The following is a 26,551-nucleotide window of genomic DNA, read 5'->3' as shown; positions in this document are numbered from 1 at the left end:
AAAGTCGAAGTTACTGTAGATTAGCCTCAGGAGGTAATATTTATCCAGAAAAAAAAAGGTTTTTAAAAATATAGATGGAATTTCTTTTTCCACTTTTTATTTAGCATGTTTTGGCAATACAGCTTAAACTAGATAACTTAGCTAACAGAACATAACACTAAGCAAAACCAGAACTTAACGGGAGCTGTTAATAGACTGTTTTATTGATTTGTTCCTGCTTCTAAAGTGAAAATTATCCCATCACTACATTTATGTTTCCAATTTACAAGATGTAATTATTCTTCATTACTCTTTCTGCAAGAACTCCATCCAAGAAAAACATCTTGAGTATTTAGAGATACTCAAGATACCTCACCCATTTTATTGGGTAACTGCTTCTAAGAAGGGCCCTAGATAAAGAAAAGTCTTCTATCTTTTCTTCTTGTTTTATAGAAGCATCATATCAGTGTTTCCCTATCTGGACACCAGTAGCCACATCCAGCCTGGTAGAGTACTCAGAAAAGGAAAAATATACTTGGGTGTGGCCTCTACAGACCACACTGTCACCTGAGTGTGCAGTTACTGTGGTTTTTCATGGAGTCAGAGATGAAAAGAAATGGCTGGGGATGTGCAAAACAAAGAGCAGTCTCTTCTAAAACAAGAGACCCTTTCTACAATAAGCAGGCTCAGCATGCCACTTCAGAATGCTGCAGCAGCAAGAGAATATGAGCCTCAACTTAGATTAAAAAATGGTAACCTGGTCTAAAATATATATACATATATATATATATATATATGTATGTATGTATATATATCTCCTTCAAGCCCACAGAGAGACTTGCAAATTATTACTATTTGTTATTTTAAATATCAACTGTATCAGAAACCTCATTCTAACCTAATTTCTGCCACCCTGCTGCTGTGTAAACAAGGCAGAGTCAGTTACCCGGCAGCTCCTTTGGGATGCTGTTGTAAGCAAAGTTGTTGCTTTTGTATCAGATGGTATGGTTAGATTACTTCAGGGATCCCTCTAACCTCTGGAGGTTATTTCTATTTTACACAGTATCCCTGACAGGCTCAATGATCTTGATTATTCTCCTCTCAGTCATCAGTTACAAGAACTGTTACTAGCAATGCCTTGCTCATCAGCTAAACCAGTGACTGTTTTCATGCTCTTCAAATGCAAATCAAAATCTTACCTTAGGCCTCTTCCTTCAGAGGGTGTGACAAGTCAGCCCCACTGGCTCATGTTACTATACTACTGTAATTGGACTGTTTCCAGTACATACCCATTTCCTCAAAGGAATAGGTGGGATCTGTCTCTGTACTCTTCCTTGACCTGTACCTTGGCTAGGTAAGACAAGGAACGTGGACTGCTTTACCTTTTCTAATGGACAGTTGGGTGAAAGGGGTCCCAAATTTAATGACTATTTTTTTTCTTTCCCCCCCCCCTCAATGTAGGAGCAACATATTTTGATCCAACCTAAATTCCTTGTCAAATAATTTAACCCAGATGAGTAATAGCCTTCTCTAAACCAACTCTGTCATCCTATGCAAGACTTAACTGCATTAACTTAGGTTCCTTTGTTTAATTTGACATAAATGTTTCTCTGATGTAGAATTTCGTCTACACACCCTACATTTCATGGTAGGTTTCTGTACTTTTTATTGCTGCTCACATGCCAGACACTCTTCTGCCAGTAGTCTCATATCCCTGTTCTCAAAAGATCTGTCATGGAATTGTTCTAAAATATAAAATTTGATTTTTCATATATGGTCTGATACTCATCCCAGTGTATATATAGCAAATAGGGTTGAAAACCACAGACTTTCCAACAACTGTTTACATCTCCATTTAATATGAGAACACTTCCCCATTATATAGTAAGAATATGAGGCACAGGAAAAATAAATTAATATAATGACCTGGGAATGAGAAAACTTACTGTTTTAGAGAGTCATCTCCTACATGTAGTGGAAATATCACATATACCTTATAAAGTTGTATACCGTACTGTAATACATATGACATAATTTTCCAGTTTCCTGGAAGAGAGGCATGAAAGCCATTTACAGACAACTACCTTGTATTTTCTCCAAAATAAATCACATGAATTACACGTGGAAATTGGAGTAAGGAGGGATTATATAGAAGTGCCATTAAAAGTCAAAAAAGGCACTGATCCTACAGTTGAATCTGAGTAGTCATACACCTGAGCAAGACCAAGAACAGTTTCTCCAACGTCTCATCAAAATTCACTAATAAAATCAGACTGAACAATGATATTAGCTTCTGAAGAGCTTGACAGTACCATAACACCATTGAAAATATCCCTCTTTTATCCATTTCAACAAAAATCATAATCTGAATTACATGTATACTGCATATCTGCAGAAGCACCAAGATAATATAAAGTAAAACCTTATCCATCAACTCCCTCTGATAAATGGTCCCCGATAAAAAAAGGAAATTTTTGATGTACATATAAGTACTTCTGGCAAGAGATACATAAAAGAAAAGTCACTGCAAAGTCTGAAAAAAATTCTAAAACTTGTAAAAAAGATCAAAAGTGGAGCATTTCTAGTAGTCTGAGAAATAATGAAATTCACTCCAGTTCCTAAGATAATCTGCAGATGAATTGTGAAGATTTATCAGATTGTACCACACTCTCACCTTCTCTTACACACTGCACACAAGGTCAGAACGGAAGCTTCTGCTAAGCTTACAAGTCAGCAAAGCATGTGAAAGCTCAGAACATTCAAATTTTCTTTTCCACTATAAAAACAAGAGACTGGCAACTTAGATTAGAGACAGATAGACTTTTGCTACAGTCCATCAAAATAATTTCCAGAGAGGCAGTTGTTTTAAATTAACTGCACTTGCATCATTTAAATTAATACAATTCTCTATTTCTATCCTGTTTTCACTGACAGCTGTGCTCTTACTTATCCCTCTGCTGTTTAAAAGAGACCATAGATGAGTTCAAACTCCTAGGGCCAGATTTTTTAAAAGAGCGTGTGCCACCTAACAGCTCAGCAGGTCTCTGTATGCTGGAACCATCATCAGTGTGCTTCATTGCTACTAGCCATTTGGTCAGTTCCTAGCTTAGCATTAATGCTGTGCTCCATCTTCTGTAAAACTGCTGGAAGATCCAGCACAGAAGAAATAATATAATGAGGTATGGGGGCGGTATCTACTGGGACGGTCATTGCTTTGTTTAACCAGACCGTTGCTTTCAAGCCAGCATTCAGGCCTCCTTGAATATCTGTATCTAGAGAGTCACCGACCATCACACACTCTGCGGGCTGCACCCCCAGGAGATCGCAACAGTAATGAAATATGGATGGCGCCGGTTTCTCCTCTTTCTGCTCTCCCCCCACAACGACGGCATCGAAGTAGGGCTGGCAGGCGCACGCCTCGATCTTCTCCCTCTGCGTCTGCCTGTCGCCGTTGGTGAGGAGCAGCAGGCGGAGGCCTTTCCGCAGCTCGGTGAGCATGGCCCGCGTGTCCTCGGCCAGCGTCAGGTGCTGCAGCCGCGTCGTCTTCCACAGGTAATAGCACTCGGCCGCCAGCTCGCGGTTCGCCTCCCCCCCGATGGTCTCCTGGATCGCCTCCTCCCAGTGCGAAATCCGCAGGTCGGTGATGCACATCTTGGCGGGATCGTGGCACTCCTTGAGGAGCTTGGCCTGGACCTTATCGCAGATGGAGCAGGCCTCTTCCTCCCCGTAGTGGTGCTTGGACTGCAGGGCGCTTATCACCTGCATGGGACGCGGGGGCGCGCGTCAGGGCGCTGCGGGGCCGCGCGGCGCGCTCCCGGGAGCGGCCGCGTGTCAGCAGGGGAGGGAGCGGGAGGGAGCGGGACACGCGCGGAACCGCAGCCGCCGGGCCGGGAGGCGCGGTGGCCGCAGGGCCCTCGTCGGAAGGGGAAGAAGGGCAGTACCTCCTCGATGGCGCGCCGCCCGGCCGCCGCCGTGTCGATCAGCGTGTTGTCCAGGTCGAAAAACACCGCCTTGACGCCGTGCAGCCCCATGGCGCCGCCTCCCGCGAGAGCCGCCCCGCTCGAACGGCGGAGGGGAGCGCCCCTGACCGCCGGCAGAGCCACCCGTGCCGGGCACAGCGCGGCGGGGGTGCCCCGGCCCGCTCCGGACCCGCCCCTCCCGCCCGGCCCGCGGGGCGGGGCGTGGGCGGGGAAGGCGCTGCCCGGGGCGCGCTGGGCTGCGGGCGGAGGTCGGTACTCCCAGGTGCCCCCTCAGAAAAAGAGGGTTAAAATCGCGCTGCCCCCTGGAATGGGCTGTGAGGAGACTGTGCCCGAATTCCGAGTCCTCTTGCAGGGCTGGGGCAGGGAAGAAAGGCCGCGGGAGCTCCCTTGCCCCGGCTGCCGCTGGCAGCCGCGGTGCCCGGCGCACCCCTGACCGTGCCGGCCGTGGGCGGGGCGCGGAACGCGAGGGGAAAGGGAGCCGTGGCGGGGCGATGGCTGAGCCCGGGAGGAGGAGCGGCGGTACGGGAGCCCCGGGCGTGGCGTGGCTGGGGCCGCGCCGCGGGCTTGGGGTGTGTGTTTTGAGTTTTCGTGTTTTGCTTTGGTTTTTTTCTCCGTGTAGGAATGCTCTCTGGGTGAATCAACGGGACAGCTGGTTGGAAAATACCTGTTGAGATGTTGCCAGGGAACAGCTTTGCCGTGAAAGGATTCCCTTCGCAGCGCTTCCACCCGGAAAGGCCTGCCTGCTCCCGGGTGTTGTCAGCAGCTTGGCTGGCTGTGCCAGCCCCGGGGCCGCGGCTGCTGTCGCTGGGGAAGCCTGTCACCAGCCTTAGGGAACGGCACCAGCCAGGTCTCTGCACGGGGTCGCTGCGTGGCGCCCAAGGATGCCGAAGTCTGTAGGTTTGCGCTTCGAAGCATACCGTGCACAGGACCTGGTGAACAGGGACCTGCACGAGGGAGGAGGAGGAGGACACGCATGCAAAAGATTAGGTTCGGTTCGGCTTTCCCGGCTTCCCTGTTACCTTCTGGAGCGAGTCCTTTTGCAGTTACCTGCGGGCACAGCAGCCACAGCACGGGCATTGAATCATCCAACAGCAAGTGTTCCTAATAAAGCCAAAGTCAGTAACTCCACTATTTGGGGGAACCTGTACAGTGGATTATTTGAAACTCCAAAGGTCAATATTTTCTAGAGCAAGTGAATCACAAAGGCATTTGAATGAAGGCCTGAACAGCTTCATAGAACAAGATTTTCAGGTGTATATACCAAAGACTTTCAGAATTGGTCATTTTCCCCAAGGTGAAGTTTAACAGGCTCTTGTTCGTTGCTAACGTTTTGATAAACACAAGGTATTTTTTACCAGCCAGCAAGCAAATTTTGTTAACTTGATTAGTGTTTAATACTACTAATGTCGATTAGACATTAATAATTAACTGCAATTCACAAAGCTGGAGGATACTTTGTCTGTTACCAAAAAAACTGTAAGTTCACTCCAGGTCACTTTCTGTTCTAAAAACTGCAGTTTGACAGCAATCTTCTTGTCTGACAGAAGACATTGAGTCACATGTAAGGCCAAAGTAATTGTGCTCAAGAGCTTGGCATATGGCAAGTAAAACAACAGAAGATGAGCCTTGAAGGAGAGAGGGGGATTCTGAGAAGAAACAGAGATATCTCAGGGTCCTGTAGTTAAGGCAATAAGAGGAGTTTTAATAAAATTACCTGAGTAAGAGACAAGCTGAAACGTAAGATACACTGCACATTCTAGAAGTGATAATGTAAGAATGCCAGTTTGGTATCTTTAAATGAGGAATTGCTCTGGATATCTTTTAAAAAGGAAGAGCATCATAAACACTTTCAAAGAAAGCCTGTTGTCCATATATAAAGAAATAATAATTTGTGAATTATTTATATAGTTTCTCCTTTTTTTTTTTTTTTTTTTTTTTTTTTTTTTGCTACAAGATATGTTTAGGCGTTCAGCATTTAGAACTGTCATGGTTTTTTCCTGCATCCTTACTGGAGTCTCAATGGGTTCCTTTTTGGTTGTGTTAGCACTATGAGAGAGAGAGCAGGTGAGCTTCCTGGGTGCCCAAGCTGTTTCCTCATACTGAGGAAGACTTAAGGCTTGCTGCTGTTTTCCTTCTGTCTTCTACAGCTGTCTGGTTTCTGCTGGAGAGAGACCTTGCAGGGGTGGGAATCAAACCTGGGTGATCAGGAGTAGGTGGCCTGTGTGCACAGTGAAAGTCACCTGCTCCAACCTTTAGACCTAGCACCTGGAAACTAATCTTGGGAGATTTTTCTTTCCTGCTTCCACAGAATATATTATTAATTTGGTGGCTGATTTTTTTTCCTATATCCCAGTAAGAGAGGTATTAAGTGCATTCATGTTCAGTGATACCCATAACATATTTCAAGCTCAATGTGTTGAGGAATACTTATCATCCAGGTGGCTTGGCCTGCAATCTGCAGATTAAAATGCAGATGGGCTCCTCGTTGGAGCTCGAGACAAGAGGCCATAAAGTCCCAGCCTTTGGGATAACAAAGGACATGAAGACAGGTGACCGCAGCCAGCTGAATGGGCAACTGAGAGTTAGAGCAGGAGCCGGTGACTCCCGACCTTTTGTATAAGGTGACGCCAGTGCGCTGGATGAACACAGAGCGGGGAGGCAGGAGAAGACAAGAAGGAAGAGCGGGACTGACGCCCGGGTGAGACGATGCGGGTATAAAACCGCGGGGGTTCTCGGGCTTGGGGAGTTTGGATGTATTCGGGTGCGCACTGCTCTCCGCTGACCATGTTGCTGAGCTATAGAGTGTGGTCGCTGTAAGAGCAAAAGGCGTCAGCGAACCAGGGACAAAGCTGGGGGTCAGGTCTTTGCGAAGGTGCTCGCTTGCCTTGGAGCCCTCGTTCCCGTAAGCTCAGGAGCGCTGGGCAGAGCGGAGGCGGCGGAGGCGCCGCTCCGTGTGCCGGGCAGAGCGCGGCTGCCCGCGGCCTCGGTCCGGAGCCGCCCGGCTCCCTGCGCGGCTCTCCCGCCCGGCTCCCTGCGCGGCTCTCCCGCACTCGCCGCCGTTTCGCTTTCGTTTTCACGCAGGCCGCGCGGTGCTGCGGGAAACGAAACTGGGCGGAGTCCGCGCCGGGCCGGGCCGGGCCGGGCCGGGCTGGGCTGGCTGCTGGAGCGCCCGCGGGTCCCGGAGCGTCGGCAGCGGCTCGCAGGTAGCGGCGGGGCGGGGGCGCGGGAGGGAGGGAGGGCAGGGGTCCGCGGGCCCGCCGAGATGGGGTGCCCGCAGCCCGGCTGCAGCGGCCTGGCCCGCGGCGCTCGGTGACGGCAGCTGAGGTCATCTTTGGTCCGTGTGGCTACGCCTGAGGTCCCGGTCAAGTTCAGGTGTCGCCGGCTTTCCTCTATAGGAACAGATTCTAATTCTGGGGAAATGTTACTGATTATTTTCCTCCTACGGAATTCAGTGAATGATTCAGTCTTTTTCTGTCAAGAAATCTGCTGAGAAATCTTCTCTAATCACTAAATTCTCCATTCTGCTTTCAAAAACTGTTATTCCAAGCAATGACTTCAAAAACTTTTGCAGACTAATCATTTGAATTATAAATTCGAATTGGTTTCCCATTAACTTTGTTACTGGCACCAATTTTCTATTTTATATCATAGCAGTGATCTACCAGGATTAGGGGCTGTCTTTATTCTATGTCTAGAGCAACAGACAAATCTTTGAATGTTACTTTGCAGCATCTACTGAAGATTGTGTCAAAATGGATTTTGAGTGTATGACCAGGATCAACCGTTACTGTCAATTACATAAACTTACAGTGGTTTATGACACCATCAGTGTGACGGGCCCAGCTCATGATCCTGAGTAAGTTTACTCTGTGTGTCAATAACTAGCAGAGCTCTTCCTGCAATGAACAAACTGGGTAAAGCTTGCGGTCACAAATTTTAATCTGCTGAAAGCACATATGTAGTGGGAAAGCTGGTTGAAACCATGAATTGAATGGTAGGTGCATGGGGAGGACAGCATGGGATACAGTTCAAGGAGAAAACGTATTTCAAAGGTGATGGCTCTTTTCAGAAAGTACCAGCAATGCAGCTGTTACTTCCTAGTAACTCTATTTTATGTTATGCATCTCCTCTCAGGAGGTGGATTGGGTTACAGCAAGTATTTCAGTTTATGACTTAAGTGCTACAAATCAAAGTGTTTTCAAAGCATTGTGATTTCTAACCAGAAAGGTTGGGTGTATTAACTCATTGGATACTAACATGTTCAATGTGTAGTTTATTTTTTAACATCTCTTACAAGAAAAGAGTCTTTTCCTTAAGAAGTTTTGCTTTCCCTTTTAGAGACAATTACAGGTGATGGAATGTGTTTTACTTTTTAACATTGATATAGTGTATTTCTCCCTTGCCAAAGGATCTGTAATATGTCCTTGTGTGATATTTGAAAAATTTTTTGCTAGTTTGCATGAAGACAAGCCTTATGTTAATAATTAATATGTTTTTTGGATGTGTTGCATTTTTTCAGACAGCACTGTCTATGCAGACTTATTCTTAAATCTGACTACCATCCCAGAATAAATTAATAAATATTATCTGGATCTCAAATGTTAATCAGTTATCTTAATTTTTTCCCCATAAGGCTCATGTAATTAAAAAAAGTAACCCTTATTGCAGCAATGACTACAGCTCTGACATGCAGCAACATCTTAATGCTTCAAAGTGATGGCAAGGGTCTGACAGAACTTACATACATTCCAAATTATTTATCCCGTTTATTGTGCTTCTTTTTTGTTTTTCTGTGTGTTCTGCTACATTCACAAATGCAATTCAGCCCATTGTGTGACAGTGGTATCTAGGAAAATCCTGGGTAACTTGGGCTATTTCAAGGATACCGGGAAAAGTGTTTGGCTATAGTGATGTGTGCTATAAACCTCCTTCAGTGCCCTTGTGCTGCTCTTTCCCGATGTTCTGCCTGCTAACAGGATGCATTGACCACAATGTAAGAAGGTTGTGAGAGCCCAGGATGGCTCAGTCCTGAGCTTTCTTGGTCGGGGAACACAGTGAGTGGACAATTAGACCAGTCCTGCCTAAACCTGTCAAGTCTGGGAATTGCTTATTAACTTGGGGTTCATGGTGGATAAGTATGACTCTGCATTTGTGACCACCTCATGTAACACTCCTGCAGGTAACCCTCAACTTGGTCATGGAGACTCAGACTGCAGATTTCCTCAGAATGCTTAAATAAAATGGTGTCTTTGGATGCAATGTCATAGCTGAATGTGTGTAGTATTCAGTGCTTAGGTATGGGTTGACTGACAAACTCCATCGTGAAAAACAATCTTTCTTACAGGTTTTGCTTTTTCTTTCCTATGTGTAGAGTATATGGCCCACTATGGGTGTGCCTTGTTTGCCCCCTTGAGATTTCTTGTTAAGCCTTGCTTACACAATAAGAGGAACCACTGTTCTGCATCTTCATTGTTTTCCACCCAAACATTCTGTACTACTTTGAAAGCATACCAGTGGGAGATTCCAAGTCAGAACTACAATTTATCAGGAAAATTAAAATAAAGGCAATAGTACAGAAACACTGGCTTAAACTGAGAGAGTCAGAATATGACCTGATACCCTGCTGGTCAGGGCGGTGGTAGCAGTCTGATTAAATGGTGGCTGCAGTCCTACTGGAGTGATGGATGTGGTTCTGTCAAAGCTGTGATCCTCTAGAAAGATCAGGTCCTTCTCTGGAGGTCCAGTGGTGGTTATTTAGTTCTTGTTCTCTGGGAATCCAGTGGTAGTGCTCCCCTGGTGTTCTAGGCCTCAGATTATACACAGGAAAGAACGTTCAGTTCCTCCCCCTGCGCGGGGCATTTCACAATGGGCCGATGTAATTCTGTGAGTCATTCTGGGAGACCTTGATGACCTGTTAGCGTCTGAGATGGTCCCCTCAGGGTGGCAGCTCTTCCCCCAGAGGGACTTATCAGGGCTGAGTTATGGAGAATAAAAAGAACACTACCCCTTCTATCTTAACAGCCTACAGAGATGGTAATAGAATACATACTTTTGGTTACATCTTCCATTGTAACCCAAGACACATTTCGTTAAAGGGAAGTGGAGAAAGAAGTTGAAATAATGAAAAAAGTGAGTCCCTAAGGTCACTACACTATTTGAGACAAATTTTCCCACAGAGGAGCTCGTGGTGCTATACCTTGACTGTGTGAATCCATCTTGTTGGCTGTGAGCCTTTACATGCTCTGCCGAAATGTGAAGCACAGATGTGCCCTGAGGCTCTAATGGTCCCTTTAACATGGTGCAAGTGTGTGCTGCTGCCAAAGGCAGAAATCCAGTAGTTTTCTCCTCTGTTGCCTTTCATGCAAAGGCAGTATCAGAAACATTAGGGGATTTGGAGCTGCAGGACAAGCCAGATCTGTGTAAGGACTGATTTGTCTGAAAACCATTCATTATTAGGGCACAGTGGTAGGTTGATGCCAAGAGGCAGTGAAACCCCAAGCCAACTACTCACTTCCCCCGGTGGGACAGGAAGGGAATCACAAAGGTGAAAGGGAAAAAAACTTGTGGTTCAAGATAAAGATAGTTTAATAGGCAAAGCATAGCTGGATGTGTGACCAAAGCAAAATAAAGAAGTTGCTTACTCCTTCCCATCAGCAGGCAGATGTTTCCAGGAAAGTGAGGCTTCATGATACCGAATGTTTGCTTGGGAAGGTAAACACTATAGCCCTGGGTGTCTCCTCTTCCTTCTTCATCTCCCAGCTTTTATTGTTGAGAGTATGGCATGGAATATCCCTCTGACCACTTGCCTTGGTTGTGTCTCTTGCCAGCCTCTCACATATCCCCCCTCTGCTTGCTGGAAGGCCAGAGTGGGAAAAAGAAAAAAACTTTGGTGCTGTGCAAACACTGTTCAGCAATAGGTAAAACATCAACCCTGTGTAATCCCAAAGCCACAATTTAGCACCATTCTGTCTGCTCTGAAGAAAGTTAACCCCATCCCAGCCAGACCCAGTGCAGTCAGTCCTGAGCTGCATCAGATTCCCATTCTGGTTCATGGAGTTGCCATATGGGAAGCAGGACACGCACAATTGTGGAATGGAGGGACACAGAGGGAAGGGATCAGCAGTTGAGCACAGAAAGGCTCAACTGTGTTTGTTTGTTGGTAATTTTTTTTGGTTTTGGTGGGGCTTTTTGTGACTGCCTTTAAATTCATGTCTCACAACCACTGGATGAGGTCTTTGCACTTACTAAGCAGTGTATGTCACAGGGTATTAAAGGTGAGTGTAATGTCTCATCTAGTTTCATGAAATCAAGGTTAGCTCATCTTTCCTCTGTATAGTGTCAAACTGCTGAGATGTGTCCTGGTGTTAGGGCTTCACAACTTTGCTTGTAACAATGCTGACCTCATCCATTCTCTTGCTTTTAAAAATTAAATTGTTTTGATTTTAAGAAGCAGTTAAGCAGTTAAAAATACTATTGGAACTAATAAAGTACACGCATTTGTGACTAGAGAGGAAACTTAAAAAAATATTTATACTAAAGAATTACAATAATCATAGGTTTGATATAATAAAAACACATTAATGCTTCAGTACCTCCCGGTTATCCTATAGTGCTTTGTAGATAATAAACCCAAAGTTTAATCTGATAACATTATTAAAGTGTATATGTGGGAAAATGTAGCAATGTTTTAGACAAGTTTCCTTCATTGCAGGTTCACAGTTTTGGCCAAAATAAATGGTGAGGAATATGGTACGGGCACTGGTAAAAGTAAAAAAGAAGCAAAAGCAATGGCAGCAAAAAAAACGTGGGAAATGATTGAGAAACAGGTGAGTAACTAGGATTAAGTTTTGTGGGCTTTTTAGTAGTAAATGTTGAAGATGACTATCTAAAAGTAGACTTTCAATAAAATGTTGTTCACTTTGAAACAGTTTCTAATTACTTTTCTTCATTCTGTCTTACTCAGCACTTTTCTGCTTTTTGTCGCTGAATTGTTTTCCTTATTGTTCTCCTATAGGGTTGATATCTAATATTGTGAGTGTTTCCTCCTCTGCTGTTATAGGAGGATAAGGAAGTGTATTTGCCTTTTTTAAGCTGCCTTGGTGTATCCAGAGTGGACAGTGGTCCTTTTATATCTTCGTGACTGTTCAGTAATTCAATGTCTTCAAAACATTTGCAGGGCATTACTCAGTGTGTCTGTTGCCACTTTGCTAATGAAATGGCTTACTTTCGCTTGTTCTCCTTAATCTTTTTTTCCTTGTCATTATATTATTTACAGTATAGTTGGGTATATACTCTATCCTTCCTTGATTTAGTCTAGGTTTGTATTTTGCTCCTTAGCTTTCTGCCCAGTGTTCTGCCCTTCTTTGTTTGCCATTCTTTATTTTTCTTTTTGACTCTGAATGCTTCTTAGCACCTTCTGAGTGAAATCTTTCCTTACCTTTTTCTATATGGCTTTTATTGTGTCACTGTCATTACTTTAACACAATTGCTGTGTGTTTGCTGCTGTGTTACTACTGTTTACTAAACATGAGACAGCTGAAAAGTCCTGCTTTCCCCTCTTGTACACGCACAGGAGCATTTGCAGCCCTTGCCAAATGGCAGCATCAGCAGCATCCTGCTGCCATTCTTTCTTCACAGCTCATTCCCTATATTTTCCTAAAAGAGGTGGGATGAGGCATGGTGAGAGGTTGTTAGAGGCAGAAGTGTAGTACTTGGAAAGCTAGGTTTACATTTATTCAAAATGTAATAATTAGGCTTGGGATATCTGTCCTTTGCCACAAAGGACTCAGTAAATGGAAACTTGGGATTTCTCAAGAGTCTTTTGAAATGTGGACAAACCTTGCAGCTACATTAGTTCTTGTGCACTCTTTATCTTAATGTATTTTTTAAGCTTAGTTTTTCAGTTACCTGTTTTTGTTTGTTTTATAGTGTAAGAGTCCCTCTAATATGGCTGCTGCAGAGTTAACGACAACTCAAGCAACCTTATCACCTGCACTAGAGAAAGATTATGTCAGCCTATTAAATAATTTTTCACAAAGGACATTGCAAATAGTTGATTATCCTAACAGAACTCGTACTGGAGATGCCCATGCTCCCACGTAAGATATAATTTATCTTCCTACTTCCTTCTAATACTTTGTTGTGTTTACTAATGCTACCATTAGTTATCCTTGGTCATATTAGATGAATCTTTAGAAAGAGTCACACCATCTGCCTGAGTGCATTATCCAAAAGCTTCTGGAACTCTGTCAGGCTTGGTGCTGTGGCCACTTCCCTGGGGAGCCTGTTCCAGTACCCGACCACCCTCTGGGTGAAGAACCTGTTCCTGATATCTGACCTAAACTTATTCTGACTCAGCTTCATGCTGCCTCTTTGAGTCATGTCACTGGTCACCAGAGAGAAGAGATCAGTACCTGCCCCTCCTCTTCACCTCACAGGGAAGTTGTAGAGTGCAGTGAGGTCTCCCATCAGTCTCCTCCAGGCTGAACAGACCAAGTGCCTTCAGCTGCTCCTCATACGGCTTCCCCTCAAGGCCCTCCACCATTTTTGTTGCCATCCTTTGGACACTCCCCAATAGCTTAATGTCGTTTTTATATTATGGCACCCAAAACTGCCCCAGCACTCGAGGTGAGGCCACCCCAATACAGAGCAGAGTGGGACAATCCCCTCCCTTGCCTGGCTGGCAATGCTGTGCCTGATGCACCCCTGCTTGGCCCTCCTGGCTGCCAGGGCACTGCTGGCTCATGTTCAACTTGCCATCGACCAGGACCCCCAGGTCCCTTTCTGCGGTGCTGCTCTACAACCTCCTGTTCCCAAGTCTATACACGCAACCTGGGTTGTCCCATCCCAGCTGCAGAATTCAGCACTTGCCCTTGTTAAATTTTACATGGTTGGTGTTTGCCCATCTCTTAATTTTAGTGTGTTGTTCTCTCTGCAGGGCTTCCCTGCCCTTGAGGGAGGCAACAGCTCCTCCCAGTTTAGTCTTGTCAGCAAAATTACTTGGTATCCTTCAAGTCCTGTGTACAAGTTGTTAATGAAGAGCTTGGAGAGCACAGGGCCGAGGATGGAGCCCTCTGGAACCCCACTAGTGACAGGTCCCCAGTCTGATGTCACCCCATTCACTGTAACTGTTTGTGCCTGACCTGTGAGCCAGCTGCTCACCTGTCATGTAAGCATGGTTATCCAGCTGCGGGCTGGACATTTTGTCCAGAAGGACACTGTGAGAGATGGTACCAAAAGCTTTGCTGAAGTCCAGAAAGATTCATCATCTGGCTTCCCTTGATCAGCTAGGTGGGGTACCCTCTCAGAGAAGGAAATCAGGACTTCCCCTTCATGAAGCCATGCTGGCTGTGACCAATGACTGTGTTGTCCTGCAGGTGTTTATCAATACCTCCCAGAATAATCTTTTCCATGATTGTACTTTCAGGTGCTGAAAGTGGATTATCTTGAAAGCACAACCAATTAGTTACCTGTCATTACTAATTGGATTAAATATATATTGGAAACACTGTCTTGAAGATGCATACTTCAGATTTCCATTCTATAATGTCAGTTGATTGTAGTGTTTAAAAATCATTCAATTAACACTTGTCATATGGGATATAAGACCTGATTCCCTGTTGTGTTTTACAGGTATTCTGTTAGCTGTACAGTTAGTGGTATTTTGTATGGGAAGGGCACTGGATCTTCTCTAGCTGCTGCAAAACAAGCTGCTGCAAAAGAAGCATATGAGAAGGTAAATAAGAAAAGCTTTCTGACAGTATGTGCTATGTTTAGCTTTAACACTGAAGTTTAAATCTTTGAACCAATTTCCTCATTGTATTTAAAAGCATATTCCATGGATTCCATTAAAGAGGGAAAAAATCAGTATTTTAGTATGTTGGTTGGGCTACTGTTAGTAGAATTTATGTTGTGTTTCTATATTCAATTCTGGATTTAAAAAAAAAATCTTAACAGTTGATATCTCTGTGTTTCAGAATAGGTCTGATATGTTGTCATCCAAGGATGCACACATATTAAAAATTTCTAAACTCTGACTTGTATACCAATTGTCTTCTGTGTGAAGTGTTGTTGAGCTGGCAGGCTGTGAACGTACTTCTTTTACTGCCTTCTGTTGGATCAAAAATCTATTGTGTAATGTGAGAGGCAAAAGCAGGAGTCAGAATCAACTGGACTTGCCTTCTGTAGTGTTCCAAGGCAGAATCTGGTGAAACAATTACTGACACCATCCTCTGGAGAGCAGAGATGTTGTCTTCATGCTGGCAGCTGTTATTTCCACATGTGCAAAAAATTATCAGAATTCCAATAGTGATCTAAACCCACTTCAGAAATGCATAGAACTTATGAACTAGCTTAAATGGAGTGTAGTTTAAAGTAAAGGGTGGCAGTATGGGGGAAGGAAGAAACTTCTTTTACTTTTAAGTACTTTTAAAATTATTTGGCTGTTACTGTGAAATTTCAATGCTTTTTTAATCATCTTAAAGTCAACCATGTAATTGGCCTATTATGTCCAAATTAATGGCTCTAGGAGCCTTTCTTAATATTTTCCTATGTTGCAAACCCAGGGATCTTTTCATTTTCATCAAAATCTGCAGACTTGTTCAAGCAGAACTTGTATACCAATTAGTCTAAATTTAGGGTGGGTTGTTTTGGTTTGGTTTTAATTTTTATTCTCAGTGATGTCTGTGTAACAAACAAAATGTAACTGGCAAAAAGTAGCAAAGATCCAGTACTCCTGTATTTAAAAAAAAGGGGTTTATCTGTTGGCTCTCATTGAAACATAAACCCTGTGTTTTTGTTTCCATGATACCATGATGGAAAACCAGGAAACATTAAAAAATAAAGTTTGTTTACTTTTTATGAGGTGATGATCTATATCCATTGTAGGTGCTTTTAATGTTACTTTTATGCTCTTATGACATGGGTAGGAGGAGGAAGGGGAGGAACCTCTGCTGAGTATTTGGGATAAGGTTTTTTTATTCAACTCCAATTTAGTTATACAAGTTTTGCAGTGTTTTCATGCTGAAGACATTGAATGTCAATTTGTACTGACTTGGATTTTCAGTTCTGCAGGTTACATATATCAAAGCCTACGCAGATCTCATTTTCCACACAGCAATTGCACATGCAGCAAACAACGAAGATACTTGCTTTTTGTAACTCTTACTCTTATCCTGGTTTTGAATAGAATCCAGACTCTACTTTTGTGAATGTGTCTGTATAATATGCTCACTGTGACAGGCCCCTGCGTTTTTCCTTTCTCTGGGTGGAAATTGGGCAAATGCCTTTCTTCTGCAGGGCTTTGACTATGTAGTGCAGTTAACAACTTGCTCTTAGGACCCTGTAAATCTTCCCTCTCCCCTCTTTGGCTGGCATCCTTTGCATTAGGGATTTGTTTATGTGATTTTGTTAAACAGTCTTGGCTTTTGTTTTTTTTCCAGATTGAAACTGAAAGATCTAATGGCAACTTTACATCTAGCAAATACAATTCCTCTCAAGTGCCAAATGAGTCTGACTCAGACTCAGAGTAAGTTGGGTTCACTGCTAATGTGGTAACAGTATATTTACTAATCTTAGACGGTAATGTGCTCTAATTCTAAATAAAATTTATCATAGTTTGTTTTATTGCAGTATAAAAACCATTTAATTTTAACTTTTGTTCCTTAAACTTCTAAGCAAAGTTTGTTCTTCTTCTGCAGTTTTATGTGAGTCTGTATAGGATAGCTTATAGTAAGTATAGAGCTTTCTGGCTTATTCATATTTTGCCATAGGTAGTTCTTTCATAAGCATTTTTACTGTGATGTAAATGGATTAACTGCCTCATTCAATAGCATTATTTCATGCCATTTTAACACTCCTATTGTGACACTCTCATGAATTCAGTGTAATTCAATTTCAGTACTTTCCTGTGCTCTGTATTCTGCTTTCTTCTCTCCCCTTTTTCTTTATTTTTCGCCCTTTTTTCATTCTACATGAATCTTCATTTCCACCAAAGGGAAAAATATGCTTAGCAAAAGAAACTGAACATACATTAAGTTTGATATGTGATTTGAGAACCAGCAGTTTGACTATAGTGCCACTACCACTTTTACATTCTTCTGTCTTCTAGATACCACAGACTCATTTAATAATAGAAATAAAGGAGAATATTACAAAGTGTTGTTATTTTAGTAGCTTTCAAGCAGGACATTTTGTAGTTTAAATCAGTCATGATTGTTAATGCCTTTTCAGGTTTTGCTTTAAAAACTGTGTATTTTTTGGTACTGCTTCATTTCTTGTGACAATAATTTTATTTATTATTGTGTTACTTACCTAAAAATAGTCCATTATTTTTCAATAAAACCAGCATTCGCTTTGATGGTTCTGCTGCAAAGTTGGTAGAAAAAATGAAAGACATGGCAATATGTGAAATGCCTTCATCTTCTCAGGTATAGTATGAAAATGGTCTTCCTCATAATTACATTTTAGACACAGAATAGGGCATGCTTCTTGTCAGAGTGTAACATCAGTTTGTTCTTTTATCCACTAATCAATAGGAAATACATGCATTTTTCCTAAGAATATTCAGTACATTCTTACTGTTAACCATTAGTCATTTCCTTCTGTACTGTGGATCAAATTTATGCAGTGTTGAACAAATGGCAGTACTCCCAAGAAAACGGGTCAAACTAAGCTCATTTTTTGCAATGATAATGTTATGCATAGCATATGTGAAAAACACTGAGCTAAGATATGGCTTCATTCTTATTACATTGTTTACATAAGGTATGATTATAGGCAATTCCTAGATACATCATCAGACATATTTTAAACCAACTACCATGGAAATATTCAGGATACCTCAGTTAGGCTTTTTTTCTGTTTTCCATGTAGAGAAACGCACAAAGTTCTGCCCTGAAGCCCAAAAGGTATGTGGTTTTTTCTAGATTTCTGTTTCCTGTAACTATATTGCAAACCACTTTATTTTTTCCACCTCTAGTAAAGAAATGCTGCTACTGGGAAGTACATTTTTTTCCTCATCATGTGTTAGAAAAATGGCTCATTATAAACTTTGCTTTTATCCTTGTTAAAGAAAATTGGCAGCTAATTTTGCTAATGAAAGAAACAAAGAAGAAGAAGAAAAAAAGTCAGATTCAAATCAAGGTTTGCCAGATGTGGACACAAATACCGGAGAAGATAATGGAAGTCCACACACTGTAAATAAAACGTAAGAAGGATTTTTTAAAAAAATTAATATTTATAAGGCAATTACAGTATGTATGAATCTAGATTTGTTTCTTTATTTATGGTAGAAGGAGGGAAAATACTGCTGTAAAAAGAACTTTCAAAGAAAATTTGTATTAGATTTCTTTTCCTGGAAATTTCAAATATAGCATAGGAATAGGCATGCAGTGGTATTTAAAGCTCACAACCAAATGTTATTTATGTGAAGATGTGAGGGTAATTACCTGAAAGGCCTGCAAGGGTCAATTTCCCTTGTTTTAATCTCCAAGACTATGATTAAGACCTGTAGATTGTCAAGTGATCACTGTAGAATGATATTTCAGTAGATGTATTATATCTGTCAAGTTTATTTTAATATCCTTAAATTGAAAATAAAGTATAATTAAGTGTGGTTTTCTTTTTTTTTCTTGTTTTTTTAAGATTTCTTGAAAATTTTAAAGACATAGAGCCTATTGGTGAAGGTGGTTTTGGGAATGTTTTCAAGGCAACATCAAAGTGTGATAAGATAACCTATGCAATCAAACGAGTTGAATTCACAGAGTATGTACTGTATATTTACTTCTGCCTTCTAGGACAACCTTAATCAAGATTTTAGTACTTTGTTTTCTCTCTTCAGCAATTCTAGGAGTATTTAGGTGATTTTCATTATTAATTGTCTATCCTTTCTAGTAAACTTTTTTCTTTATTTCCAAGTGAAGCTGAAAATGGTGCTGAAACTTTGTTAATTTTTGCCTGTAATGGGTTAATTTCTGCTGGAGCTGTAAAAATGTAGGTGTGCTAAGTTCTCCTGAGCAGAGTAGTGCTCTGGTTGCTAATATTGCAAAATCTATTTGAAGAAAACTTGATGATTATTAAAACATTGAAAGCAGCCCTGTTACTTTTGACAAGCTACATGGAAAATTTCCATATAAGTAATCCATAATAAGTATAATTAGGGAAAGTAGAAAAAAATCCAAGTAATAAATTCTGTGGTTTGTAATTGAAAGATGCTTTATATATGACCCATGTAGTCATTACTCTCATGCTGTGTTACTTGTCTTTTGTAAATCTCAACAGAGAATGATGATCCTAATTTTTTTAAAAGTAATTTTCTGTAACCAGAAATACTGTGAAGTATTTTATCAGCAGTTGAAAAAACTAATTTCTTGTAGGTAATCTATTGAAAATGTTTTAAGTTGTTGGAGATATGTGTACATTACACAATCCCTTTGGATTCTTATGTTCTTTGCAAATACCTGTTATTTTCATTGGTATTGCAATCTTGAGAACTATACTAAAAACCTACTGATTCTTCAAGTAATGCTGCTTTGCTGATGGGTTTGCAGCTATCTGCTTTTTCAGCCTTTTTTGAGTGGGACTTTAATTTCTAGTATGGTTAAAACATTTGTTGCACTTTGAATAACTGAGCAGATGAAAGAAAACCCACCAAATTTGTAACTTCAGTTTTGACCTTTGAACTTATATGAAGGAGAATATTATGCTTGGTTTCTAAATTAATGTAAAACTATCTGTATCCTGCCACTTGATAGCATATCTTTCATTTAACTTTGTATTACACTGTAATAGGGAAATGCCTCTATTTTTTTTTTCCTCTTTACCCCCTCCTGATAGGAAAGTAGAGCGTGAAGCAGAAGGACTTGCAAGACTTACACATGAGAACATAGTGCGGTATCATAGCAGCTGGAAGGGGTATGACCATATAAAGTACTCAGACTCAAGGTAACTACAAAAGAGGAGTTTGCATTCACAAACATGTTTGCCATAGTGAACTTTATGCTGTGAAAAATAAAGGCTGATAATTGGTTATCAATTATTATACGAATATAAATGCACACATGTGCAAACATACTGCTAGGAGAAAAGGCACAGTACTTTCCAGCAGCAGGCTGTATGTAATAAGGTGTATTTATATCTTCTTTTCCTTGATTAATAAGATAAGTTATATAATTTTCTATTTCCCCTCTCTCTTAATATATGGACTTAGTGAATTTATACAGGAGAGTAAGAATGCAGAAAATCTGGGGCAAGAATTAACAACAGAAACTAAAAATTGGCTGACAATTTGCTATCAAATTCCTGACCAGAAGTTTCCTTTTTATAATAAGTACTGGTCAGCCAGTAGCTATCATAGATTTATTTATTTCCCTAAGTTAGTATTTTAACCATGATGCCCAAAACAGTTTTGATTGTTTAGAACAGAAAAACAAAATGAAATGCTCTTTAATTTAGAGGTAGCCTTTCAACACTAAGACTTCTGGGAAAACAGTGGTGAGAGTTTTACTTGTAAGTTAGACTATTAACTTTTCCAAGATTCTGTAGTAAGTTTTTTTCACTAGCTGTAAATCCATCCTATCTTCAGATAGGCTGCCATACTTACTTAGAGCCATAAAATATTAATGGATGCAAAATCATGGTTGGCATGATACCTCTCCATTACTGTGCTCATTAAATGAGGAGTAAAACGGGGGGGGGGAAAGTCTGTCAAAACGGAACCATTAATATGTTGGAGCCTCAATAACATGTATGTATTTTATGTTAAACAGTTATTAGGCCAAAGAGAGACAAAAAAGCCCTCAAAGCTGAGGACCCAGACTGGAATTTGTGTCCTGACCTCAAGGCTACAGAGAGTCCATTTAATGCTTGTTCTTTCAGTGCCTTGAGCAGCTTTATTCCAGGGCACTCATCACATGGTGTACATAGGAGAAAACAGTACATGCTTCTCTTTGTATTTTCCTTTCCCTCACCATCTCCAGCCTCAGCCTATCCTATGGGCTTCTCTGGAAAGTGGGAGGCTGCCAGGTAGATAAATATATTTTGTCTAGGTTTTCAGCTCTCAAAAGGGTTTCTGTGACTAGCAGACTGATGCCATAGATGGTCACTGCACTAACTTCTTGACAGGACAGAATTGGAAAGAACATGACCATTCTGGGCAGGATAGGAAGGCTGATGCTGTGTCTGTTGAGCAGAATAGAGAATACGTGCCAGGACTTGCAGCAGTTCCTGCAAGGCCAGATGGGACAGTGGTATTTCTTTCTGTACAGGACATGACTCTAGGTATGAGGGAAATGAAACCTGGGCACTCAGAAAATTTTCAGTGTGAAACTAGGAAGCAAGCAAAACCTTAGAAATATTCCAGGAGCATGTAGTAACTGAGCAGGGATTCTTTGGGTTGCAGTCCTATTTATTTAATTCAAATTGCTCTAGGATCTTTCTTAAAATTAAGGGACTTGCAGACTTTGTTTTGGGTAACTCAAAAAATAATTATTAGCAAAACTGGTTTTTGAAGATGACTTGGGAGGAATTGTATCTTGCCAATTTTAATATGGTATGTAATTTTCTTTTGAAGCCAGAATTCCGACAAAAAAATTTGCTGTCTTTTCATCCAAATGGAATTCTGTAAACAAGGGACATTGGAAAAGTGGATTGCAAAAAATAGAGAAGACCGAAAGTATTATGTAATGGCACGAAACAAATTTTTACAAATAGTGAAAGGAGTGGAATATATTCATTCTGAAAAGTTAATTCATCGAGACCTCAAGGTATGTAGGATAGGTAAATAAAAAAAAAGAAAAAGTTAAAGATAGTATACTTACTGGAATTTCAGAGACTGTTAAATTGTTATAGTCTTTGCTTACTCTGGTATGTCCCCTAGCAGTGTGCTTCTTTGGATATTGCTAGTGATTAATTTTCTTTCAGCAACTGGCTGAACCTCATCCTAAAATCAGAAGGTAAACAACTTGGAGGATGTCTGAATGCAATAGTTCAAAGAATCAGTAGTCATCAGCTAACAGGCATTTTCAGTGGGTCACAAGACTTATTCAAAGAAGAAAAGTTGAGTCTAGGAAGTTTGCTCTTGCCATATTGTAAAGGGATAGTTTATCTATCCTAATACATACTGTGTTTGATAACAACATGCTCTGGTTACTTTTGTCTCATGTTTTCATACAAATATTTGAATGCGACAGTTTTGGATAGAATTTCAGTCTCTAGATGTGTCCAGTCATCAGACAATTTTATTTCAATATAAAGATTATAAGGGACGATGCCTTCACAGCTTCAAGATGGAAGCTATAATGTGGCTTACACAGTTTTAAATTACTCACTTTGTGAAAAAAATCATTAATGTTGTGGCATTCCTAGGGTTAAGCTAACTTCCCTGCCTGACCACTCAGGAGCCACTCTGGCGGTCAAATTCCCACCACCATTTAATCTGCAAATCAGATTATGCTTGATGATAAACCTTGGTCATTTGGTGATTTTTTTTTTCTTCTTTTTATTTATATGTATGAAAATAGCCTCAGAATATATTCATATCACATGATGATAAAATAAAAATAGGTGACTTCGGTCTTGTGACTTCTGTGGCATTTGAGACTCTCACTGAGGACAGAGGAACAAAGTCATATATGGCACCAGAACAGGTAATTGTCCTGCTCTGTTAGCATCTCTGTAATTAGATTTGTGTTATAAACTCAGCATTGGATGTTCTCAACCCTAATGTCAATATTAAAGCATGTTGCCTAAAGTTCCCTGGTATGACTGCATGTGAGGATAACTATTTAGGAGAAAGCTTTACCACAAATGTAAAGATTTTTGCTCTTTGTGAACATACAGTCTGACACTGCGTGCTGTAAGGAATGCTCTTGCAAAACTAGGCTGCCAGATATATATTTAAATTTGAATTTAGGACCCCTGTTAATTGTGTAATTTGAGTTTCTCTATTTGTTTCATTATTTGTCACAGGGCAATATTGGCATGCTTTATCTATACAGGTCTGTAGAAGTCTTAACTTCAGGGTGTTCAATGAGACATAATAGTCACTATTTAACAAGTCTGAGGCAGAAAGGGTTAACAACAAAGACGAATATTGAGTAGGGCCAGTCCTGTAGCCTTGGGGTAGAAATTTCTGCTGACTTCAAATTTTGCTTTAAGAAGTGCTGCTCTCCAGATGGATTTGATGCCTGTATTGTTCTGTTCTAATCTTTCTAGTCTGGGGCCAGATATGGAAAGGAAGTAGATATTTATGCACTGGGATTAATTTGGTTTGAAATTCTTTCGACAATCACTCATCATGAGAAAACTAAGGTATGTAATCTTTAAATTCAAAAAAGAACTCCCACTGCTGTTTTCCTTTGCTGCTGGTATCACATGTTGATAGCACTCTAGAAGGAATCTGTTTATCTAGAGTACTATCTCTGTTTACATTTTTTTCCTTAATTAATTTCCATAAAGCCTGTAAGTCCTCACACCTCCGTTGAAATGTCATAACTGAAGAAATATTACAGTTTATTTCACTTATGTCCTACTACGTACACACTAAAGCCTGAGCATGCTAAAGGATAATGTCAAGCAAAAAAGGATGTCAAGTTTCTTATAAATCTTTTTCTTTGATCAGAAACTTAAAGGGAGTATTTTTCTAATTTTAGAAAATAAAAATTATGGATGGGTAAGTTTTGTCTGCCATACTCTTGTCTCCACTGCACAGTGGAGCAAGAAGAGTTTCCACCAAGTCAAAACCCTTGCAGTTTTCCAAGATGAAAACAAAAGTGATTTGGAACATGTTGCTTTAAGTGAAAAAGATATTATTTCAAAAAGAAACCCCATGTTGCTTAAGCTTTTTTAAAAAAGGTATCTTCTGTGTGTTCTGAGTTTTTATGTGCAAACCTACATATTGGTAGGACAGTGATGTAGCTGCTGGGTATCTTGTCTAAAGTAATTGTGGTTGGACTCAGACTTTGAACACTGTTAGCCAGATCCTTTTGCCAGTATGAGAAGATCATACCAGTGTGTCTGTTCAACTTGGCTCTGTCCAGCCACCTTTGTTCCTGCTCACAGCTGACTGCAAATGCATGCACAGTCCCGCGGTGTTTACAGTTGGAAAGATACCATTTCCTTAAACTATAAAAATCTTGTGCTCTGCAGGCAGGTGGTGAAGTTTTGTGGATGTAAAGTCCTAGGATGGTCTTCAGCTGCTCCAGCAGATCAGAAAGAATTTAACTTAATGGAACATGATAAACTCTAGTGCTGGCAAACTTTGCTGTAAGAACATAATGTAAAAGCAAAGTTAATTATTCTGTGCTGAGTAACTGGTCCAGCTGATGATCCCCAGCAGGTAGGGTCACAGGGCTAAAGCTACTGCTAAAGAGAAGGGAAAAAATTTCAAGTTCACAGGAGCTGTTGTTTTACTAGATAGTGGTTGCTATGCCAGGCTTACAGGGATCCGTAAGACTAGCTGATGATTCAGGATACACGGCTAAGAAACATGACTGTCATCTTCAGGCAGACATTACACTAGTTAACAGCAAGTGAATTAAGCAGACTGCTCTGTACACCCAGAAAGCCACTTGCAGAATCACAGAATGGGTGAAGATGGAAGGGGCCACTGGAGATAACATTTAGTCCAACCTACCTGCTCAGGCAGAGTTCCCTAGAGCACATTACTTGGGCTTGTGCCAGTATATCTCCAGTCAGGGAGACTCCACAACCTGTCTGGTCAATCTGTTCCAGTGCTCAGTCACCCACACAGTAAAGAAGTTCTTCCTCATGTTCAGGTGGAACTTCTGTGCATCAGTTTCTGCCCATTGCCTCCTGTCCCATTGCTGGGCACCACTGAGCACAGCCTGGCTCCATCCTCTTGGCACCTCCCTTCAGATACTCACAGACATTGATGAGGTCCACTCTCAGTGTCTCTTCCTGAGGCTGAACAGGCCCAGCTCCCTCAGCCTTTCCTCATAAGAGAGATGCTCCAGTCCCTTAACCATCTTTGTTACCCTCCACTGGAGCTGCTCCAGGAGCTCCAGGTCTCTCTTGTCCTGAGGAGCCCAGAGCTGGACACAGCACTCCAGATGTGCCTCACCGGGGCTGAGCAGAGGGGCAGGATCACCTCCCTTGACCTGCTGACAATGCTCTTCCTGCTGCACCCCAGGATTCCATTGGCCTTCTTGGCCACAAGGGCTCACTGCTGCCTCATGGACAGCTTGTTGTCCACCAGAACCCCCAGGTCCCTCTCAGCAGAGCTGCTTTCCTGCTGGTCAGGCTCCAGCCTGTGCTGGTGCCTGGGGTTATTCCTCTCCCTGTGCAGAGCCCTGCATTTCCCTTGGTTGGATTTCAGACAGTTCCTCCCTGTCCCTCTCTCCAGCCTGTCGAGGTCCTTCTGAAGGGCTGCACAGCCTCTGGGGCATTGGCCACTCCTCCCAGCTTTGTGTCATCAGTGAACTTGCTGAGGAGGCATCTGCTCCTTCATCCTGGTCATTGATGAACAAGTTAAACAATACTGGCCCCAGTATTGAACCTTGGGGAATACCACTGGTGACAGGCCTCCAACTAGACCCTGTGCCACTGAGTATGACCCTCTGGGACCTGCTGTTTAGCCAGTTCTCAATCCACCTTATCATTCATTTGTCCAGCTCACACTTCCTAAGCTTGCCTATGAGGATGTTGTGAGAAATGGTGTTATAAAGAAAAAAAAAAATTGTTACCCCAAAGCCTAAAGCATAGATAAACATTTCTCATTACATACCTAAAGCATGTAATGAGAAATGTTCTGTTAGTTGCTTTGAATTCCACGTAGCATTTTATGCAATGACATAGAAGTAAGTGTGTGGTACTGAATATGGTAAAAAGGAGGAAGCACACCTGATTGGCTTGCAAACAGAAATTCAGTTATCTTCCTTTTTTCTTTTCTTTTAATGTCATTAGACAATATAAATCCATTCATTTTAAATTCAGGAAAGAGAGATAATGGTTCTGAAATAGAGAGGCTACTGAAACAAACATGTCATTGTAGTGTGTGAAGCTTTTAAGCTCAGAAATGGATAATAGTTGATGAAAAGGCCATAAAATGAAACCAAAGCACAACTAAATGAAAAAACCCCAACCCTTTCAAACTGTTTACAGTTACTTTTTGAAGCCTTACATTTCCTGTAGATTTGTGTTTTCCTAGTTACTTCAGTTAACTCTGTGGGTCATAAGGTAGAGATGCAAAACATAACCAACAAAAGCATACCAAAACTATCTCTTTTATTCATTTCAGGTATGGCCTTCTGTTAGAAAAGGTGAGCTTCCAGAGCACTTCACCAACAAATTTCTGACAGAGGTATGGCATTTGAATACAGAGGTATGGGATTTGGTTACTGTATTTACTAAAAAAAAAAAAAAAAAAAAAATCTATTGACATTTAAATTTTTTTGCAGGCATCCATAATCCAAAAGATGCTTTCAACAGACCCTTCGGGAAGAATCTCTATATCTGACTTACTTGTTCTTCTTACGTCTGTTGATAAAGAGAAGTCATGCAAGAATTATTCTTGTTAAATGTCCTTCCAGACTGTGTTTAAATCCAGAGTTTGATGAATTTATTACAATTGATGA

General features: G+C 41.4%; 2 protein-coding genes across 4 annotated transcripts; one reads left to right on the top strand and one right to left on the bottom strand.

Annotated features, from left to right (window-relative positions):
- Positions 1–800: 800 nt before the first annotated feature.
- On the bottom strand, positions 801–4,038 carry NANP (N-acetylneuraminic acid phosphatase). Its single transcript, XM_082302636.1, has 2 exons — positions 3,921–4,038; positions 801–3,738 (listed from the first exon to the last, which is right to left on the bottom strand). Exons 1-2 carry the CDS (start codon positions 4,008–4,010, stop codon positions 3,043–3,045), a joined length of 786 nt encoding a protein of 261 aa, XP_082158762.1. The 5' UTR covers positions 4,011–4,038; the 3' UTR covers positions 801–3,042.
- A 2,497-nt stretch (positions 4,039–6,535) lies between these two features.
- On the top strand, positions 6,536–26,500 carry EIF2AK2 (eukaryotic translation initiation factor 2 alpha kinase 2). 3 transcript variants are annotated; one of them, XM_082302722.1, is made up of 16 exons: positions 6,536–6,657; positions 7,689–7,815; positions 11,671–11,785; positions 12,888–13,057; positions 14,592–14,694; positions 16,400–16,485; positions 17,305–17,386; positions 17,832–17,866; positions 18,031–18,165; positions 18,603–18,722; positions 19,794–19,901; positions 21,529–21,721; positions 22,478–22,603; positions 23,172–23,267; positions 26,215–26,277; positions 26,375–26,500. In XM_082302722.1, the coding sequence occupies exons 2-16, from the start codon at positions 7,712–7,714 to the stop codon at positions 26,492–26,494; spliced, it is 1,656 nt and encodes a 551-aa protein (XP_082158848.1). In that variant the 5' UTR covers positions 6,536–6,657; positions 7,689–7,711; the 3' UTR covers positions 26,495–26,500. The 3 variants fall into 3 exon arrangements, with proteins under 3 accessions (XP_082158848.1, XP_082158847.1, XP_082158849.1); XM_082302721.1 differs by lacking the exon at positions 6,536–6,657 and adding an exon at positions 7,127–7,162; XM_082302723.1 differs by lacking the exons at positions 6,536–6,657; positions 18,031–18,165; positions 18,603–18,722 and adding an exon at positions 7,127–7,162.
- The last annotated feature ends 51 nt before the right edge of the window (positions 26,501–26,551 follow it).

The sequence above is a fragment of the Coloeus monedula genome (assembly GCF_965178545.1).
Source record: "Coloeus monedula genome assembly, chromosome: 2".
Lineage (NCBI taxonomy): Eukaryota > Metazoa > Chordata > Aves > Passeriformes > Corvidae > Coloeus > Coloeus monedula.
This window is presented reverse-complemented; position numbering and strand designations above follow the sequence as displayed.

What these genes read in the sequence shown, in the direction of transcription:
- NANP (XM_082302636.1), bottom strand. Translation starts at nt 4,010, where the DNA reads ATGGGGCTGCACGGCGTCAAGGCGGTGTTTTTCGACCTGGACAACACG. An exon ending in GGCGGCGCGCCATCGAGGAG is followed by an intron (nt 3,739 to 3,920) that starts GTACTGCCCTTC and finishes CGTCCCATGCAG; the next exon opens with GTGATAAGCGCCCTGCAGTC.
- EIF2AK2 (XM_082302722.1), top strand. Translation starts at nt 7,712, where the DNA reads ATGGATTTTGAGTGTATGACCAGGATCAACCGTTACTGTCAATTACAT. An exon ending in GGGAAATGATTGAGAAACAG is followed by an intron (nt 11,786 to 12,887) that starts GTGAGTAACTAG and finishes TTTGTTTTATAG; the next exon opens with TGTAAGAGTCCCTCTAATAT. An exon ending in GGAGATGCCCATGCTCCCAC is followed by an intron (nt 13,058 to 14,591) that starts GTAAGATATAAT and finishes TGTGTTTTACAG; the next exon opens with GTATTCTGTTAGCTGTACAG.